The sequence below is a fragment of the Sciurus carolinensis genome, chromosome 1 (genome assembly GCF_902686445.1).
Source record: "Sciurus carolinensis chromosome 1, mSciCar1.2, whole genome shotgun sequence".
In the NCBI taxonomy this organism is placed as follows: domain Eukaryota; kingdom Metazoa; phylum Chordata; class Mammalia; order Rodentia; family Sciuridae; genus Sciurus; species Sciurus carolinensis.
Window position 1 is genome coordinate 200912935 of NC_062213.1, and position 19517 is coordinate 200932451.

Sequence of the window (19517 nt, forward strand, 5' to 3'; positions counted from 1 at the left end):
ACCTGCTCATCATCCCTAAGTGACATAGGGTACTCACGATTTGGGGTACACAGCCCTGTGCCTTAAAACTGCCTTGACTGACAAGCAGCAGGGAGCTCGGCACACACCAACCCCATCTTTGAACCTTGGGCTTGGGAAGCAGATGCCACCCTGGGAGGAGGTGGACCCAGCAGCGTGGGTGGGTTCATGACCACGTCCAACTTACCCTCGCCTGTCAGGGCAGTTGGTGAGGGGAAGGAGGAATGGGATCCCCCACTGAGGGGCCAAGAGCCAGCCCAGGCTGCTCAGAGGCGAGTGCAGAGACCTCAGCCCGTGTGGCCACCAGTCTGCTGCCCTGAGGGGACTGAAGGGACACTGGAAACATCTGGGCCACACCGTGGGAGGAGACGTTGTCCTTGAGGCTTAATTTTAAGGTATTGAGTTCCACCAGATACTCAGCACCAAAAAATAAAAAAAATAAATAAAAAAATAAAAAACCCCGGTCTCTCTCTGGCAGTTGGGAGTGCCCCAGGGCTGTGCTGCTCACTCTGCCCTGTTGGCTCATGTCTGAGGCCTTCATTCTGCCACCTGATTGCACCTCCGAAACCACAGCACTGACCTGGCCAGGTGGACTCCTGGGCAGTGGGGGAGCGCAGGGGGTTGCCACCCACCCCAAACACACAACAGGAGGTTGGCGGTCACAGCCTTGGGCCGGGTGGCAACTACCTGCCTTCTGCAGCCTGGGCCACCTGAGCTGCCCGGCCTGGCTCCCTCCCTGGGTGGGGATGAGCGGCCCCCTGCCTGGGCCCACCCACCTCGACTTGTGTCTCCGTCGTTGAGCTGCGGCCTGCCGCCAGGCCTGGAACGCCGCCCTCCGCAGGCCCTGGAGGTGGTCCTGCACCCACCTCTGGTGCTTTTCCTGCAGGAACTGCTTCCCTGGGACAGAGAAGGCTGAGGTGCCACTCGGTCCGTCCTGGCTTCTCCCGGCCCTGCTCAGCCAGCCCCTTGCTCTACCCACAAGGTGCGGGGGTGGCCCCCGGGCTGACTGGGTTAGAACGCTCTGTGACAGCTGGCCGTCTGCTGGTCACCAGCCCAGTCCGACCCAGGGAGTCCTTGGGTGGTTTTGGTCTTATTTCCAGTACTGGGAATGGAAGCCAGGTGGCCTCATGCCAAGCACACACTTTGCCCCCGAGCGGCCCTCCAGCCCCTGGCCTTCCACAACCAGTTTTGACAATGTTCAGACGGTGGGAGAATTCAGATTTTAAAAATGGAGAGTTCTAGTTTCTCTTCAGTGAGGAGGTCCTGCAAACGCTGGGTCAGCCTTCCTGGTGCAGGAATTGGGTGGAGAAGCCTCTGTCTCCAGAGGACAGGCTGCGAGCTGCCCTGATCGCCTCCTGCCCTCCGGCCTATACGACATGTCACATCCCTCCTGGTGTCCTGTCCTGTGTAATGCCCCCCACACACCTGAAGTGCAGGCTGGACTGACCGGCCTGCTTCCAGCCAACAGAATTCAGCAGAGGTGAAGGGACGCACTAGGTCATGCCGTCCTGGCTTCCGGCTGGCCACTCTCACTTCCTCTCGGATCACTCACCTGTGGGCCGTGGGGTGGGGGCAGGGGGCGGCTGCCACTCATGCGGGGACCCTGCTGAGAGGCCCATGTGGCAAGGTCAGGCTACAGGGGTGTGGGCTTGGATGTACGCCCCCGCCTTCGGATGGCTCTGCAGCCGTGGCTGGCTTGGACCCAGCGCGTGGACGCTGAGGCACTAAGTGCCTGGGGCGCAGTCGCGGTAGAGCACTTGCCTGGCCCGTGCGAGGCCCTGTGCTCCGACCCCGCCACTGAATAAATAACACAAACCAGTGTTGGGGCCAATTGTCACACAGCAGTGGATCCGAGGCCCTGGAGCTGTGGCAGTGACTTGGCCGGTTCAACAGTGCAGAGGACAGAGCCAGGACGGGCAAGTCTGTCTCGGGCCACGCCCTCCCTGCCCCGGGCACACTTCCTTCTAAGGACTTTACAGCCTCGGCCGACTCAGCCAGCCCACTCCTTCCCACCCACTGCCCTGGCCTCCGCAGACCCCCCACCTCACTGACCTCTCCACAGCGGAGCCGCCCTCCCCAACAGGCCAGGGACCCTCCCAACTCCCCTGCTGGGCTCTAGGGCACCGTGATTCTGCCCACCTCTCCCCACCTGAGAGCTCCAACCAGTGACTCCGGGAGGCCAGGTGAGAGGGTCAGGAGGGGAAGGAGGTCACAGTGGTGCTGGGTAGGAACTGGGTTGTGGGCCAAGCTGTGCGGACTGTCCCATAGGTGCCCACAATCACCCCACGTGCTGGGTCCTGCATTGTACCCATTTTACAGATGGCTGAGCTGAGGCCCAGAGGCCCAGCAGCTTGGTAAGATCCAGCCAGCCCGGGGAGGAAGGGCAGGGCCCGCCCCCACCCTGCTCTGCCGCCTGTCCCGCGGGTGCCCTGCCAGGCCCCGTCCACGGACTCCCTGCAGATTGGAACCCTGGGTCTCACTGGTGGACCCAGGCCCGCCCGGACTCACTCTGCCAGCAGGAGTGCCAGCAGCACAGGGCCTTCCGCGCCAGTCCCCGGTCCCGCTCCTGGGCCCGCTGCTCTGCCTCCTGCCGCTGCGCCAGCCGCCGCCGCCACAGGCCCAGTGCAGCCCTGCGGCTCCGGTCCCAGGCCCAGCGGGCAGCCGACTCTCTCCGGGCCCCTTGGGCTATTGTCCAGTGGCTCCAGCTCAGGAGGACGCTGGGAAGGGGAATGTCCACCCCCGGGGATAGGTGCTGGTCACTGCCACCCTGGGCCAGGCCAGTCCCCTTTCTCCTCCCTTCAGCAGCAGGAAGGGCTTGGGTGACTGTTTCCATCAAGGGGTGGGTGGCCTGCTGGGGCTGGAGAGGGTCATTTGGCAGGTGATAGGGATAGGAAGCGCCAAGTCCCATGCCGAGTCACAATCATAAACAGGTATAAGAGGGGTCCCCCGGGGGATGTGGCTGTGGAGGCCAAGGGCGGGTGGGAGAAGGGGCCAGGGAACAGCACGTCCCCAGCGTGGCGGGCAGCACAGCCCGCTGACGGGGCAAGGTCCCTACCGCCTCTGCAGGCTGCACTGGCACCACCGCACCGCGCCCCGCGTCTGCCTCGCCCGTGCCACCCAGAGCAGAAGGCTGTGCCTCTGCCGTCGCCGCTCGGCTGCCCTCAGGAAGCTCACCCGGAGGGGCTCCAGGAGGACGGGGGTCCTGGGAGCCTGGGGAGGGATGCAGGAGCCCTGGGTCCCCCACCTGTCCCCCCTCCTTCCCCTGCCCATCCCCCACCCCACCCTCACCTGCTCCAGGGAAGCTGGGGGGCTGCTGCGGCCCAGCCAGGCCTCCTCTCTCAGGCCACTGCCCAGTGGCTCCAGGGCCAAGGTGGTCTTGCTGCTGCCGGACAGGGTGTCTGGACGGCACGCCCTCTGGCGCCACCAGCTCAGGATGCACCTCAGGGTCCGCTCACGCAGGCCCTGGGAGCAGGAGCTGAGGAGAGGCGGCGGGGTCAGTGGGCCCGGCCTCCCGCTCCAGCCAGGGCAGGGCTGCCAAGCTGAGTGGCGTCCTGGTGCTGTGAGGGCCGGCAGGAAGGGGCCCGAGCCCTGCCCCCGTCTCCATGGCTGCATGCTAGGGTCATGGGGGCTTCAGGAAACAGCAGCCCCAGCGGGGTCCCACCCCAGACGTGGACCCGTGGTCGGTGTGCGGCTTTTCCACATCTCCCCGCACCCCGGTCTGCCTCGTGCTCCGCCGCCTCTCCTGGGGGAGCCTCGCCCACTCCCAGGGCAGGCTGGGACCGTGACGCTGGGCAGGGCCGAGCGAGGCCCGGGCCCAGGGACCCCACCAGAGCCCACATTCAACTGCAGGACTCCTGCCCGGCCGGGTTGGGGAGCCAGGAAGACTGAGGCCTGGGAGGCTCATTCCACACCCTGCAGGAGCAGCAGCTCTGGCCGCAGGGCAGCGTCGGAGCCTGAAGGCCCAGGATGGGTGGGCACGGAGGGTGGCATCTGAAGGATGGTGAGAACTGAGCTCCAGGGAGGCCCTGAGGCAGGGCCGGCGTGTCCCCGACACCGCACACCGCAAGAGCCGACTGCAATAAACACTGGTTGATTCTGATGGAACCGCACGTCCAGGAATTGGGTTACGATCCCACCCGTCCTCCCTCCTCCTCCCCTGCCCTTCTCCTCGCTGGGGACCTCATCTCTGTCTTCCCCATGCACACACAGATGGGGTTCCCTTGGGTACCTTTTCCTGTGAATTCGGCATGCTTTGGTTGCTTCCCCTCTGAGCCGCTCCCTGGGCTCCCTTCTACTCTCCTCTGATCTTCCCTGTGTCTTTATGACGCCGATCCCTCCCCCCACCACCTTCTTCCCTTTGTTTTGCTCTAGTTTCCACAGCAGAGAAAACGTTCCACCCTTGATTTTCTGAGTCCGACTTATTTCACTTAGCAAGATTTCCCCATGTCCATGTCACCCCTAGCACCACAGAAAATAATTTTTGCTTTTGTTTTTTTTGAGGTGCATGGGACTGAACCCAGGGCCTTGCGCTTATGAGGCAAGCACTCTACCAACTGAGCTGTATTCCCAGCCCACAAAAAATATTTTTTTAAAAAATTAAATAAAATTAAAAGGAGGCTGAGGGTCCAAATGGGCCAAGTATGGGGGAGATGATTGATACCAGGTATGTGGCTTTCAAAGACAGCTTTTTCTTTTTTTTTTTTTTTGTTTTAGAGATGGGGGTCTCTCTAAAGCTGCCCAGGTTCATGATCCTTGGCCTTGACTTCCTGAATAGCTGGGATCACGGGCAGGTGCCGCTGTGGCCAGCTAAGGCCGTGTGTGGTGCGGGGATAGGACCCAGGGCCTTGCACAGGCTAGGTAATGGATATGGAGAATAAGAAATTCCCCAAATAATGAAACCTGTGGACAAGAAAAGGGAGTAAAAATGAAGGCCAGGCATTGACGGCTTTCATCTCCCAAGACGAATGTTCTCCAGAGGGCGGCTGCAGGCAGAGAGGTGTTTTATCATCCTCAAAAGAGACCTCTAGGAGGCGTCATCTCCCCAAAGCAAAATCCTCTCAGGTGCTGTCCACTGACCTTGACCGAAAGGCCCATGTTCCTGACGTCTTAGCAAAACTGACACACGCTCACTAGACCGCCCCTCACAATGACCTGTGCGAACCCAGTCCTTTCCTTTGTTCGGTGGCTCATTATCCCCCTGAGGAAAGAGCTGAGCTGACGCGTGAGGTTTGCGTCCCGCCTAGGCTCTCCCTCTGAGCCGACCCCGTCCCTGGTTTATGTTCCTTCTGACAGGCCCGTGGGCATGAGTCCCTCCTGACCACCTGCCCCTCTCTCAGCTGTCCGTCTGGGAGCTGACCCCTGGCACCTGCTGTGCTGGGAAGGTCTCTCCAGGGCCCCAGCAGCTCCCTGCTCAGGGCCGCTTGGCCGCCTCTGGGGCCTGGGACCGTGGGGCCACGGGGAGGAGCGTGCACTCCCTGAGGTGCACCGGGAGGAGGGACACTGCCCTCCTGTGCCCACCCTGTGCCCAGACCAACCGCAGGCCTCACTCCTGGACACCCACGCGGCTTGCTGGTGCTGACGTAGCCGCGTCCTCCAGAGCCGCAGCACCCAGGACAGGGTGAGTCTCCGGCGGGCCTCCCGGAGGGAGCCCTGGCCTGGCTCCCGGGCCACTGTCTCCAGGCCATGGGCGGTGGTGGCTCCAGAGGTGGAGCTGTGGAGGGCCACGTCACCTGAGAGGCAGGGGAGCCGAGTGAGCCCCCCCAGGAACCTCCTCCTCTCCCCGCACGGACACGCCCCTCCCGCTGCCGCCAAACCCTCCCCTGCAGCGTCCCTCAAAGACCACATCTGACACCCGGGACCACATCCCCTCCAGGAGGGACGTGGACAACCCAGCACCAAGTGAGCTTGTGGAGAGAAAGTGGAAGAAAGTCCCTCTCACACCAGCTTAGCTCGTGATGGGGACGGGGGTGTGACCCACGCTGGGGACGCCCACCCAGAGCGTCCCCGGGTCCAGCAGAGCACCCCCAGAGGCCCGCTTCTATCCTGTCCCACCGTGAGAGTTCACACTCCCCCTGGCCCCACCGAAGAGGGAGACGGAGTGACAGTGGCTGGGGACCCTGCTCCCATCTGCCACCCGCTCACCTGCCTTCTTCAGGCAGAGGGACAGCCGGGCCACCACAGTGGCCTCCGAGGCTCGCAGTTGCTTCATCCGCACCCACCGTCCTAGGCACATCCTCAGGGTCTCCACCCTGTGGTCAGCCAGGTGGCTCCGGTACTGGGCTCCTCTTTGCGCCAGCTGTCGCCAGGACCCAAAGCACCTAGGAGAGCCACGACAGTGGTCCAGCCCACCCCGCGCCTGGCGGGCGGACGGCGAGCCCCTCGCCCTCCTGAGCTTCCGTTTTCTCACCCGAAGGAAACGGGGACGGTGAAACCCTGTGTCCCTGAAAGGCCCTTTCTGTGCCCCAAACCCCAGCCACATCGAGGGAGCAGTGAGGTCTGGCCTGGGCCGGGAAGTCCAGACACGATCTGCCTGCAGGACACTGGCTCCTCCTAGGCCCTGGGAGCAGGGCAATCTGGTGCTACCACGGAGAGCGACTTCCTTGCTCGGGATCGGGGACAGCGCTCCTTGGGGCGCTGGCCAGACAAGCGAGCAAGCTAACACTTCTGTAGCTAAGGTCCAAACCCCTCTCGGGACAGGCGTGGACCTGAGTGCTGGACAGGAGTGGGGAGGGAGAGCCGCCGCTGCTCAGGGAAGCTGGAGGTTGCTGTCTGTTGGCCCATCCGTCAGTCTGTCGGCCGGTGGCCACAGAACCCTGGGAGCAGCTGGGGATCTCCTGTGAGCTCTCCCTCCACTCTCAGCTCCCAGGTTGGCTCCTGGCCGCCTGCCCCCATCCTGGCATGACCGAGCTGTGGACCTGCTAAGGCTGCCCAGGACCTGAGCCCGCCCAGCTCAGCCACCCCACGGTCGCCTCTGGGATCCTGGGTGGCTGCTTCTGCCGCTCCAGTCAGTTCTCCCATCTCAAACAGCACTGTCTCACGCTCTTGCTAATCCCTCCGGTGGCCGCCACCTTGCTCTGTGGCCTAGAGGACCCAGGTGATCTGGCCCCAGACGCCTTCCCAACCTCATCCCCACACCTTGCGGCCCAGCCACACAGTGAGGCCCGCCGGATGCTGCTCCTTGAGGTCTGTGCGTCTCTCTGAGGCTCTGCACACTCTGTCCCCTGGCCTTGCAAAGGCCCTGTTCTCTCTCTCCCTTCTGCTGGTCACTGGCCAGCCACCCTCACACCCTGCTGGACCTGGGTGTAGGTCACCTCCTGTGTTTAAAGATGGCAGGGGAATCTACACCGGGGATCACACAGCAAAAGCGGCCTGGTTTCCTCCACAAGGGAACTGGGAGGAAACGAACGGCAGGGGAGAAGGCACAGATTAGAAGGCCTTAGCCACGTCCCAGCTCCAAGGCACGCACCGTGTGCGTCCTTACAAATTGAGGGCACATTTGAATACCCATCAGGTTCCTGTTGGGATGATTTTTTGTTGGTAATCGGAATCAGCGGTCAATTTTTTAGGTGGGAGAATAGAATTGTAAGATGCCCCACAGGCTGGGTGTGGTGGCCCTAGCTACTGAGGAGGCTGAGGCAGGAGGACCGCTTGAGGCCAGGAGTTCAAGACCAGCCTGGGCAACAAAGCGAGAGGGTCAAAGAAAAGCTCTATAATAAAATGTTACCCACGAGGGAAAAAAGAAACCCAAAGCTCTGTGACCCTCTCCTCAGCTGGGTGGTGCTCACGTACGCCTGGTGACGGCTCCTTCCCCACCCGCCCCAGCAGCCATGGTCCTGCTGGGTTGTCTCGGGCTGCTGGTCAGTGGTGGCTGTTTTAATGTCTGATTTGCTTCCCGTCTCTCGGCACTTGAAGGCGTCAAGAGCTGAGTAGAGGCAAGTGTCCCCACTCCCCCTCCTCCACGTCCCCTACCTGCACAGCCAGGCTCTGGCCGGCTGGGGGGCCTCTGGGGCACCTGCAGGATTCGGGTGCCAGGCCTGTGGGGGGCTGGCCATCCTCCCAGTCCTCTGGGGGGTCTGAGGTGCCTCCTCCGGGACCTCCCTGCCCTGCCTGGCCCTGTCCTTCTGGTGGCACTGCAGGAGGAAGACTGGAGAGAAGCAAGAGAGTGAGTGAAGGGAGGCTCCTCCTCTCTGAGCTGGCTCCACGCTCTGGGCCTCCCCGGCTCTGACCACCAGTGAGTAACGATCCCGTGTTCAGGCCTCCAGACTTGGCCCGCATCCGCACCAGAAGCACAAAACTGTGGTTTGTGCCTCTCGTGCTGTGTGCCCTCAGACTGATTACTTCACTTCTCTGGGCCTCAGTTCTCCTTGAGTACAAAAGGCACATAAATGCCCTGAGGGAGCTCACTGTGAGAACCAAATGAGATCACGCCAGAGAAGGTGCCTAAGCAAACAACCAACATTCACAGCCAGGACCCAGGGGCCTCAGGCCTGCTGGGTGGCCTGTCCCCCACACCCTTTCCAGCACCTGCCCCATCTCACCTGCCCGTGGCTGCAGGGCCTGCAGCAGTCGCACCTGCCTCTCTTCATCATCTGCCCTCTGCCCCAGCTGCAGGGGACTTGGTCCAGCTGGTTCCTCCTGCCTCGGCCTCCCTGGGCTGACAGTGGAGCTGGAGAAACAGAAGGGCCCGTGGGGGAGGCCGCCCGGTCTGGCCTCCCCAGCGGGAGGCAGCAGCTGCCGCCTCTGGAGCTCCTGACTGTGGAGGCTCCGCAGGAGGGCCGTCCTGCCTTCGCTTTATTCTGCACTGGGAGCCCTTCCCCAGGGCAGGTGGGCGGGCGTGGAAGCCTGGGCCTGGCCCGCGAGGCACGCGCTCCACACTGAGCTACTGTCCCAGCCCTGGACTTTCTTTAATCAAGCACGCGTGACCGTCACGGTCAGAAATAACACCGACGAAGACACCGGCAGGAAGAAATAAGGGAAAGAGGAGGGACGGCTTTAAAGTCCCCGTGAGCGTCCCGCCAGGCGATGGCCCCACTGCGCCTGCCCCAGGCAGGGAGGCCGGACGCGCTTGCCCACGGCCTCCGAGGCCGCACGACCACCAGCGGTGTGCGATGACAGCTTTGTGCGCGATGCGATTCTCTGTCTGCCTCTGCTGGTTCGCCCGCCTCTTGTCGGGATGGGGAGGACTAGGGGACAGCAGGAGGCGGGGGTGGAGCCACCCGGACCGACCCCGGGCTCCCAGCCTACCTGCTCTTGCAGGCTGGGTCCACCACTGCCACTCTCCCCAAGGAGGGGCCGTGGCAAGGGAGTCTGGGCTCAGACTGGACGTGGGGTGACCCCTGCTCCCGCCGCAGAGCCAGGCATCTCCACTGGATCAAGAGAGAAGGGACAGAGGGTGGCAGCCGTGGCCTTGAAGGCACTTCCCAAGGAGCTCTCTCCTACCAGACTCCAAAGCCTCTGGTCTTAACCACTAGGCTTCCCAGCCTCCTGGGAATAAATAAATGAATGAGTAAAGGGATGGAGAGAGCTGGGTCCAGCTCCCTTGGAAGGGGCACACTGTCCTCCCTTGCTTTTATCTTCCTTGGGAGAAGACACCTAGGGCTGGCTTCCCAGAGCAGCCCTTTCCCAAGGAGGGAAGGTCTCAGGTACCCCACAATCCTGGCTAGCGACCCACTGCTGAAAAACAGCTACTACTTAAATGAGCTTGGCAGGGTTCCGAGTCCTCTGTATTTATTAATTTCATCTCTTGGCAACCCTGAGAGGCGTAGATTGTTACCATTCCATTTTAGAGATAAAGAGATCAAGGCCCAGAGAGTTAGAAAGCGGAGAAGACAGAACTGGAACTCGGGCAGGGCTGGTTCTTGTGTCTGGACTCTCAACTCCTTGCTCCACGCCCATCAGGCATGAGGCGCAACCTGGGCCCAGAGAGCACCCACTCAGGAGAGGGGGTCTCTTCCTCCTGGCTATGGTTTAGATATGAGGGGTCCCCCAGGAGCTCATGTGTGAGACAAGGCAAGACAGCTGAGGTGACATGACTGGTTGAGGGCCTTCCCCTGGTCAGGGCACCGGTCCTCTGACAGGGACTAGCTGGGGAGCGAGGCAGGCAGGGGAGGAGCCAGGTCACGCAGGGCATGCCTTTGGGGTTTCTATTTTTTCTGTGTAAGGGGCTCTCTCTCTCCCTCTCCCTCTTTCTTGGCCATGTCCTGAGCCACTTGCCTCTACCACCCTCTTCCGCCATCATGTTCTGCCTCATCTTGGGTTCAGAGCAATGGAGCCGGCTGTCCCTGGACTGAGACCTCTGAAACCATCAGCCCCAAATAAACCCTCCTCTAAAACTGTTCTCGCCACGTCTTTTAACGAAACCACGCAGACACACCCAGGCTTCCTCCTCCCCGGCCCAACTCGGAGACCCCTGACCTCTTGGAAGCTCCGGGATAGCAGGGCCTTGGTGTGTCGCCCCCAGGCGGCCTCCAGCTGTGCCTCCCGGAGCCACAGGGCCCAGCGCAATGCCTGGAGGCCCTTGCGCAACAGGCGCCTGCGACTCAGAGCCACCGCCGCGGTCACCGCCCACCGCCTCCACGCCAAGCGCCTCCAGGCTCTGAAACATCTGGACAGCAGCTGCCAGCTGAGGACAGACCAGGGCTGGCTGGGGAAGGACCTGGCCCTCCTCCAGGCAGCAGTGGGCAGCTGGGGCCTTCCCATGTGGCCTTTCCAGCAGTCACATGCAAGGGGGCCATCCTGGCTGCGGCAGGAGAACCTCCCTCTTGCTGAGAGCTGGACAGGAAGTCCCAGCAAAGGAGCTCTGGGGACGGAGAACAGCGCACGTGACTCTGCGGGTCCTCGCAGCCCAGGATGTCTGCATTCCCCGTGACCCAAACCAGGAGCAGCAGTGCCCATGCTCTCGTCTCTGGGGACCAGGAGCCACCCCACTCCCCAGCAGGAACAGTGTGGAAGATAGTCCCTCTGTAAGTCCCTCCACCGAGCTCTTATCTCCAGGGACAGGAACGTCCCTGAGCGTGTCCCTGCCCCACCCACACATAGCCAAGGCCTCACCGGGTTGCCTGAGGCTCCGGGCTCACCGCCTTCTGGGCCTTGCTCTGGGGGAAGCAAGAGGACACCACATAGCGCTCAGGCCAAGGGGCAGGAGGGGCACCGACCGGCAAGCCTGCCTGCTGGGAGCCTGGCCCACCCAGCCTCCTCCAGCCTCCACCTGCCGGGTGTGCCTCCTCGAGGGGCTGGGCTCTGGTGAATGGGAAGCCTTCCTCTCTGTCCTCTCCTCCTTCCTGTGGGCCTGCTCCCGCAGGGCCTGTTTTCCTCCTTCCTGCCCAGGTAGGACATCCCCAGCTGCGCTGAAGAAGGCTGCAGAAGCGAGTCTGGCCTCCATGCTGCCTGTCCCTTGAGGGAGACTGGGGATCTCCCTGGCCTCCCTGCTGTACATAGGCTCTGGGGGCTGGGCAAGAAGAACCCCCTGCTCAGAGTCAAGGAAACTCGCAGTAAACATCCCCAAAGTGGTTGGGAAGGACTCCAGCTTGCCCTGTGCTCCAGGTTCTGAGAGGCCAGCCTGGAGCCCCCGAGTCTCTAGGAGGCCTGGGGGGTGTCTCCTCTCATCCCAGGAGGCAAGCGCAGGCTGGCTGGGCTGGGGACGGGCAGGGAGTGCCTGGCGGCTGCTGGTGTGAGGGCCCCACCACGCACTGCCAGGGGGCTCCCGGGACATCCTGCACCTGAGGCCAGCTGCCTCCTGCTCCAGGAGCTTCAGGGAGGCCAGCAGCAGGCGGGTGGCAGTGTGGGGCGGGGCCCAAGCCTGGCTCTGGGCAGGGACAGCCAAGTCCTCCAGGGTGAGGGGCTCCCCCACAAGCCTGGCAGTCCGGGTCCTCAGGTGACACCAGGCTCTGGGGTCTCGCCATGGGCGTCCATCCAGGGGAGCCGGGCGCCCGTGGCTCTCCCGCAGTGGGGTGCTGGCGGTCCCACCCAGATGCAGGTTCTGCTGCTGCATAGCAGACTCCTGGGCCTTCCCCTGGGGCCTCCGAGCCGGGGACCACAAGTTGCTCTGTTGCTGGAAGCCTGAAGTGACCAGCCGGCCAGTTGTGTCCTTCGGGGCCAGGCCCAGGCGGGGATGAGGGCTGGCCAGGTTGGTCTGGACTCGGCAGGGCTCCTGGGGCAGTGCTGTCCCTGGAGAAGGTGTGGCAGCCGGCCCTCCCCTTGTGACCTGGCATGTAGGCACTGACTGGCCATGTCCACGGCCCAGGCCAACTCCCGGGCTCCTCAGAAATCTCTGCTGCTCTACAGACAAGACACAGTCATGGGAGAACTCAGGTGGTCAGTGACCAGGTGGCCAGGCCTCAGCAGTGGGGGGCAGGGCCCCAGGTGGGAGGGAGCACTGTGTCCCTGGGTGGACAGTGGGGTCTTAGAGCCAAGAAGGGACATGGTCTGACATGAAGCCTGATTGCATGGAGCATGGACAGGGGAGGGGACAGAGGGACACAGGCAGACACAGAGGTGGCTGGGACCAGGGACTGGTACAGGGAAGAATCAGATGCCCTGTGGAGGTGGAGCTGAGAAGAGGGGCAAAGAAAGAAAATGGAGGGTCCCCTCAGCGTCCAGCTCAAACGGAAGCAATGGGTGCCACGGCAGGGGTCACAGGCTAGGGGACAGCAGCTGAAGGTGAGCTGCTGGGGGCATGTGACTGCGGGGTCCGTGCCCCTCCCCAGCCCCCAAGGCCCCTCCTCAGCACGCAGAGCATCCTGGCTTTCGCACAGCCCCCAAGCCAGGGCAGGGAGGTTCCCCTGCCCCACCCTGGTGTGACTGACCCACGGAGCCTGTCTCACCAGGGCACCAGCCAGGCGCACTCCTGGTCCTGCCAGACGCCCCCCCCAGGCCCCAGGCCAGGGAGACTCTGTCACAGGCCCAGCCAACCCTGGGGAGTCGACCTCTAGGATGAGGGAGCCCTGGGCAGGCCCGCCTGCAGAAACCCAGAGTCCGTGACTAGAGGGGACCCTGCCCAGGCCCACCACAGCCTCTTGCCTGGCCTCCAGGGGGTCGCAGGCCCTGGGGGCACATTCTCCTTGTGGCTGGTGACCTGTCTCGGCTCCATGGGCTCATGTGTCCTCAGTTCACACCACAATGGACATCTGGCCTGTTCAGGGAGATGAGACGGGGGGCGCTCGATGGTAGACTTGCCCGGCACGCACAAGGCCCTGGTTCCCCAGCACCCCAACAGGCACAGATGAATCGATGGGCAAACCCCTAGGGACGGGACAAGGTGCAGCGGCATGTGTGAGCTCTGGCCCTGCCTTCACCCCGCGGTAGCTCTCCCTGCCCGGCACCTTCTCCAGCACGCGCCTGTCTGAGTTCCTGGCAATGTCACCATCCACCCAGAGTCCCTGACCTTTTTCTCTCCCACCATCCTGTCCTTCACCTGATCTGTCACCTGACCCAGATGCCCCGGCCTTTCCCGTCTTTCCAGCTCACTCTCTCCAGCATCTCAATCCCAACAGTCCTTCCGGCCATGAGACCCAACTCTCTGACCCCACCGCCCTCCCTGGGACATTCCCTTGTCCCTTTGCTGTCTTTCTTTCCCTCCCAGCGAGTGATCCAGCATATAATTCCCCTCCAGCCCCTCCCTCCTACTGCCCCAGTCTTTTGGCAAAATTTTGAGGCTGAGTAAAGCCGCCCTCCGATCCCCCCCGGCCCTGGCTGCACCTGAGCAGGTGAAAGTGAACAAAGATCTGATGGGCCTTGCTCAGAGTCCCGACCTCCAGCCTCCAGCCTTGTTTGGGACCCAACACTTGCTGGAGGATCAGACTGTTCATCCAGGACCCTGATCCTCACTTCTTGTCCCCGGCCCTCCCTTCAGCACACAGTCCCAGCCTCTGTCCTGCAAGCAAGGACCAGCCAGCTCCAGGTCTTCCTGTCTCATCCACCCAGGGCAGCATCCCGCCTCCAGGGGCCCCACTGAGTCAGGAAAAGCACCCCAGGGCACCCATGGGCCCCGGCAGACTCAGCCCAGCACCAGGGCACAGAGCTCAGGGGCAGGGGGGTAGGGCTGGAGCCAGGCTGCCCACCCTCCCGCACTTGCCCCTTCCTTACTGAGTCATTTCTATCAGCATACACAGATGGTTACACGGGACGGTTACCTCTATCTTACAAAAAAAAAAAAAACACTAAAATAGTGCAAGGCCCTGGGTTCAAGCCCCCGCACCAATAAAGAAACAAATGCAAATAAGTAAATGAAGCACATAAACAAACACCCCTGTAGCCCCTCCAGGTCCTGGGCCATCTCTCGCCTTCCCATCACACCCAAACCCCCTTCCATCACCCCTCGCCCACTGACCTCCTCTCCATCTGGCCTCCCCTCACCTCCCTGACCAAGCTGGGTTCCGCCAGGTGACCACCAAGACCTCAGCTCTCAGCCCTTGCTTCTTGAGGTCTCAGGGGCATGGGGCAGGGTAGTCACATGGTCCTTTCTGGAGCCATCCCTGTGCTGACCCCAGGACGCCTCCTCTCTGGTTCCCTTCCCTCCTCCCTGCAGGCTCTTCCCAGGCTCCTCTGCTGGTGCTTCCTCTTCTTGAGTTCCTGGTGGTGGTGGAGGCCAGGGCCCAGTCCTTGGGCACCACCCTGGCTCAGCTTTTTTTGCTGGATGGCTCTGTGGTCTCAGCTTCAGTGCTCAGGTGGCCTCTCCTGGTCCTAGGCTTCTCCACTGGCCAGCAGCCCAAGCCAGTGCAGACCCAGCACCTCCTCCATAGCTCCACCTGATATTGAGTGGGCATCACAACCCAATTCCTGGATGCCCCCAAACAAGCTCTTGCCTGGAGCCACCTGGCTCCCCTCTCCCTCCTGCCCTGAGATAATCCAATGCATTCCACTTTCTGGAACCATCCAGAACCTGAGCCTGGGCATGGCCTCCACCTGCACCTCCCTGGGTTAAGCCACCAACACTTCTTGCCTCCCAACTGGTCTCCCTGCCTCAGTCCCTGCTTTCTCCCCTGAAAGTTTACTCCCCACGCAGCAGCCAGAGGGATCCTGGAACACGCAGATCAGATCTACCCTGCCTCAATTCAACAACCCAACGGCTCCCAGCCCACTCCACGCACTGCCAAGGCCTTGAGATCCTGTGGCATGAGCTGGTAAACCAGGGCGTGACTTGTATTACAAATAAAGTTACACTGCAACAAAGCCATGTCCATTTGCTTATGGACGGTCAGCTTTTGGGCTGGAATGGCAGAGTTGAATAGTCGCCACAGAAACCTTAAGGCCCACAAAGACTTAAAACATTTACTCTCTTAGCTGGGTGCAGTAGTGCATGCCTGTGATCCCAGTAGCTCGGGAGGCTGAGGTAGGAGGATCGCAAGTTTAAAGCCAGCCTCAGCAACTTAGTGAGGCCCTAAGCAACTTGGCAAGACCCTGTTTCAAAATAAAAATAAAAAGGGCTGGGATGTTGCTCAGTGGTTAAGCGCCTCTGGGTTCAATCAATGGTACCAAAAGCCCCCAAAACAAAATAAAACAAAACAAAACAACTTACTGTCTGACATTTAAGAAGCCTGCTGGCCCCTGCTGGGCTGACTCTTACCTTCCCACCCTCAGCCCTGCTCCTCTCTCCTGCTCACTCTGCTCCAACACAGGGCTCCTGGCTGCTTCTCCAAGATGCCACATGTGCTCCCACACAGGGACTCTGCACGTGCTGCTCCCTCTCTCTGGAACTCTCCTTCCCTCACCTTTTCAAGCCCTTCCCCCATGGCTCTCTCCCCAGCGGCAGCACCAGAGCCCCTCCTACCCTCTTTACCTGGCCTTATCTTCCTCCAAGGCAGGTACCACTGCCCACAGGACTGAACAAATGATTGCTTTTCTCCTTCCAGTGCCCGGAGCCACGAGAGAACAGCCATGTGTCTCTTTCTGCCTGCTGGATCTGCAGCACCAACAATGGGCTGGCTCGTGTGTTAAGCGAATGAACCATGCTGAGCACGCACACCTTCAGCGGCCACCAAAGCCCAAAGACTTAGGTTCCGGGCTTTAGAAATGACCACACTGAACTCCGAAGGCCTGCCTGCCCTGCACAAGGTCCTCCAGCTAGCTGGTCAGCCCTGCAGAGGGGCCAGACCAGGGCTGACCTCTAACCAGGTCCGCTCCATCCCTGCCGCTTGCCAAAGCTGACTGGAGACACTCAAACCGCAGGATCCCTTCTTCCCGCCCGCTGGCCTGGGTCCACCTGCCATCTCTGCTCCTCTCACCACGCTGCCCCCATCCCTCTCCACTTAAGGGCACTCGGAGCTTCCTCTTCCCACCAAAGGACAGCAGCCAGTTTCCTGCTCTTCTGGACCTGCCCTCACGTGCAGCGATCCTCCTCGTGTCCTCCTTGGCCCAGTAGGGTTTAAACCCGAAGCGGGCCTCGCAGCGGACCGCTAACGACCGACTGGACAGGTGTTGCGTGCAAGAGAACTCGACCACGGGTCGCCCGGCCCCGCCCCCGTCTCGCTCCGCCCTCGCTCCGCCCCACCCCCGCCTCGCTCCGCCCTCGCTCCGCCCCACACCGGTCTCTCCCCGCCTCGCTCCTCCCCGCTGACTCGCTCCGCCCCCACTCCGCCCCACACCCGCCCTCGCCCCGCCCATACCCGCCCTCTCTCCACCCTCGCCCCGCCCCCCCGCCCCCGCACTCTCTCCGCCCTCATCCCGCCCCCGCCCTCGCTCTGCCCCGCCCCCACCGAGCTCCGCCCCTGCTCGCCCCGCCCCCGCCGAGCTCCGCCCTCGCCCCGCCCTCGCCCCGCGCTGGCCCTGCCCACAAGGATCCTCGGTTCCACGGAGCTGAGGCGCAGGCTTGGCCGCTGGCGTCAGGGGGCGCATGGGTCCGGATTCGGGAGAGCAAGGCATCTGCTCACCGCGCAGTTCCGGCACCAGGCTCTGCGCGTCCCGTTGCGAGGCACGTGACTCGGAACAATTCTTGCTCTCTGCCTGAGGTCCCTCCAAAACGGGCTGGGATCCCCCCAGTCCCCACCTCCTCGTGTAGTGATCGTGGCGCAGTCCCACTCCTCTCAGGTCTCCAGACCTTCCTCCCCTTTTCCACCTGCCAAGCCTCTGCCAACGCTGTTGCCCACTGCGCCCTCCTTCCGTGCAGATTGTATGCTTTCTCCCTTAAAACACCGCGGGGAGAGGAAAGAACACTGGGACCGCAGTCTAAAGACTTGTGCTGCGGAGTCTTGGGCTGCTGAGTGACTTTAGGCAAGTCCCTAAACCTCTCTGAACCCAAGGGTCCTCCTCTGTAAAAAGGCGGTGGTAATACCTACCTCACCAGCCTCCTCTGTATCATCTGGGAGTCAGATGCTCAGCAAATAAATGCCAAAGAACCTTTACACTCCAAGGCAAGTTTGGAAGGAAGTATAATTAATTAGTTTTCTTCTTTTAAACTTCTTTTGGCACTGGGGATTGAACCCAGGGACTTGCACAAGCTGGGCAGGGACTGGTCTACATCCTCATCCCTTTTTAGTGAGACCCTTGGAGACAGGGTCTCACTAAATTGCCCAGGCCAGCCTCCCAACTTGTGATCCTCCTGCCTCAGCCTCCTGAGTCACCTGGATTACAGGTGTGGACAAACCAGTGTGCCTGGCCACAGCTTCCTTGTTAAGTCGTTGTGTCTAACCTCTCTTCCTAAACCTGGTGGGTGGGACCTTTTGTTATTTAGGTTTTGTCCTTGTACCTCTACTAATACTTTTTGCCTTAAAGTTTGATGTTATTTTAGCTACACCAGCTCTGTTTGGGTCGTCATTTGCCTGGTATAACTTTTCATACTTTTTGGCCTTCCTGCGTTCATATGTTATAGATGTGTCCGTTGCAAATGCAATATATCTGGAATTTTTTTAAAAATATGTTGACAATACTATATTTTAAGCAGGTTTAACTCACAAATGTATGATTAGAACTTATTAATTTATTTGGTACTGGGGGTTGAACTTAAGGGGTGCTTTACCACTAAGTCATGTCTCCAGACCTTTTTATTATTTTGAGCCAGGGCCTCGCTAAGTTGCTGAGGCTGGCCTTGAACCTGCAAATCCTCCTGCCTTAGATTCCTGGGTCTCTAGGATTACACCTAGGTCACTAGGGTGCACCACTGCACCCGGACACATATAGTTTTACTGTCTTGTTTTGTGGTTGCTAATATCAAATTTCTTTTTCCTTTTATTTCTTTCTTTCTTTTTCTTTCTTTTTTTTTTTTTTTTTTGCATTTTAAAGAATTGTTCAAGGTTTTCTTTCTTGTTTCCCCATCCCCACCCCAACTGGGCTTGGAAACTGCAAGTGAGAGAAAACCTGAGTAAACCTGCTCCTAGTTACTTGGTTCGAGTCGACTCTAGCTATGTGGGTCAGGATGGTAACAGTTGAACCCTGAGCTGAGTGACCCCTCTGGCCTGCTTTACCTGCTCTCAGTGCTTCCGCCCAAGATCCCAGACCCCAGTCTTGGGCAGCCAGACAGAGAGCCCGGCTCCCGTCTGCCTGCTGGGCTGCCTCCTGAGCTTGCTCTTTTGCAAGGCTCCTGGCTTTAGTGATTGGCATCCTGCATGGCGGGTCAAGTGAGCCTGGTTTGGCACCAACTGCACGTCCCACAGTCCTTCACCCCACAGCTTTTACGAGGTATTTCTTGAGCCCTTTACCCCTCTGTTGACATTATAGCAGGGGAGGAACAAGGTCCACTATGAGCAGTGTCCCATTGTGGTGGCTGTAAATGTGGACTTTTCATTCTCTTTGGAAACTGTTCGGCTCCCTGATCCCGAGGTTTGCTGTCTCCACTTTGGAAATCTTCTGTCGTTGTCTCGTAATGCTGCTCCTCTCCAGCCGTCCCTCCCTCCAGCCTGGCTCTGGGCCTCCCTCTCGTAGGTTCTGAGTCTGTGCTGCATCTGAGTGGTTCCTTCCCATCTTCTGGGCCACCAAGTCTCTCCTCAGGTGTATCTATGAATGAACCTGTGTCTGATTTCAACCAGTTTTTCATTTTTAGAAGTTCTGGTCCCTTCTTTTTAAATTCCACTTGGCTTTCCAAGCTCCATATCACCACATTCCAGCTCTGAGAGCAAAGCTGCTCTTCCTGGGCCCGTCCCCAGCAAGGACCTGGGAGATGGGTTTTCACAGTGTGTGCTGGGAGCCTAGGTCCCCTGGTAGCGAGGAGGGTGCTGTCAGGCGGGCTGTCTTTTACTTTCTGGATAATAGGTATCCTTTTGAACAAAGTGTGAAATAAAAAAAAAAAAAAAAAAAAAAAAAATCACTGATCTCGGGAGCGCTAAGCTCTCTTCAAACTCAAACCTGTGATTCTGAGTTTGGAGCTGAGATCCTGCAGACAGCCTCTGGGCTTCCAGCTGTGCACATAGCACCCGAGTGCCTGGAGACCTGTCCTCACCTCTGCAGCCTTCTGGAAGTTTGTGGAAAGCATTCAGCAGATGTTTGTAAAATTCATAAATGATGTTTGGATAAGCAAACAAAGACTGGGCGCCCCTTCCTCACGTTGAATCATTACATGGTGACACAGGCAA

General features: G+C 60.4%; 1 protein-coding gene across 1 annotated transcript in view; it reads right to left on the reverse strand.

Moving 5' to 3' along the window:
* C1H1orf167 (chromosome 1 C1orf167 homolog) overlaps nt 1–13105 on the reverse strand; it is a 17764-nt gene extending 4659 nt beyond the window's left edge. Inside the window, 15 exon segments of the mRNA XM_047528623.1 lie at nt 38–150; nt 527–915; nt 2527–2735; nt 3074–3228; nt 3307–3493; nt 5579–5747; nt 6160–6335; nt 7987–8161; nt 8556–8683; nt 9087–9181; nt 9234–9383; nt 10432–10660; nt 11068–11111; nt 11204–12294; nt 13036–13105. Coding sequence (XP_047384579.1) covers nt 38–150; nt 527–915; nt 2527–2735; nt 3074–3228; nt 3307–3493; nt 5579–5747; nt 6160–6335; nt 7987–8161; nt 8556–8683; nt 9087–9181; nt 9234–9383; nt 10432–10660; nt 11068–11111; nt 11204–12294; nt 13036–13105 — 3380 coding nt within the window.
* Between the last annotated feature and the right edge of the window lie 6412 nt (nt 13106–19517).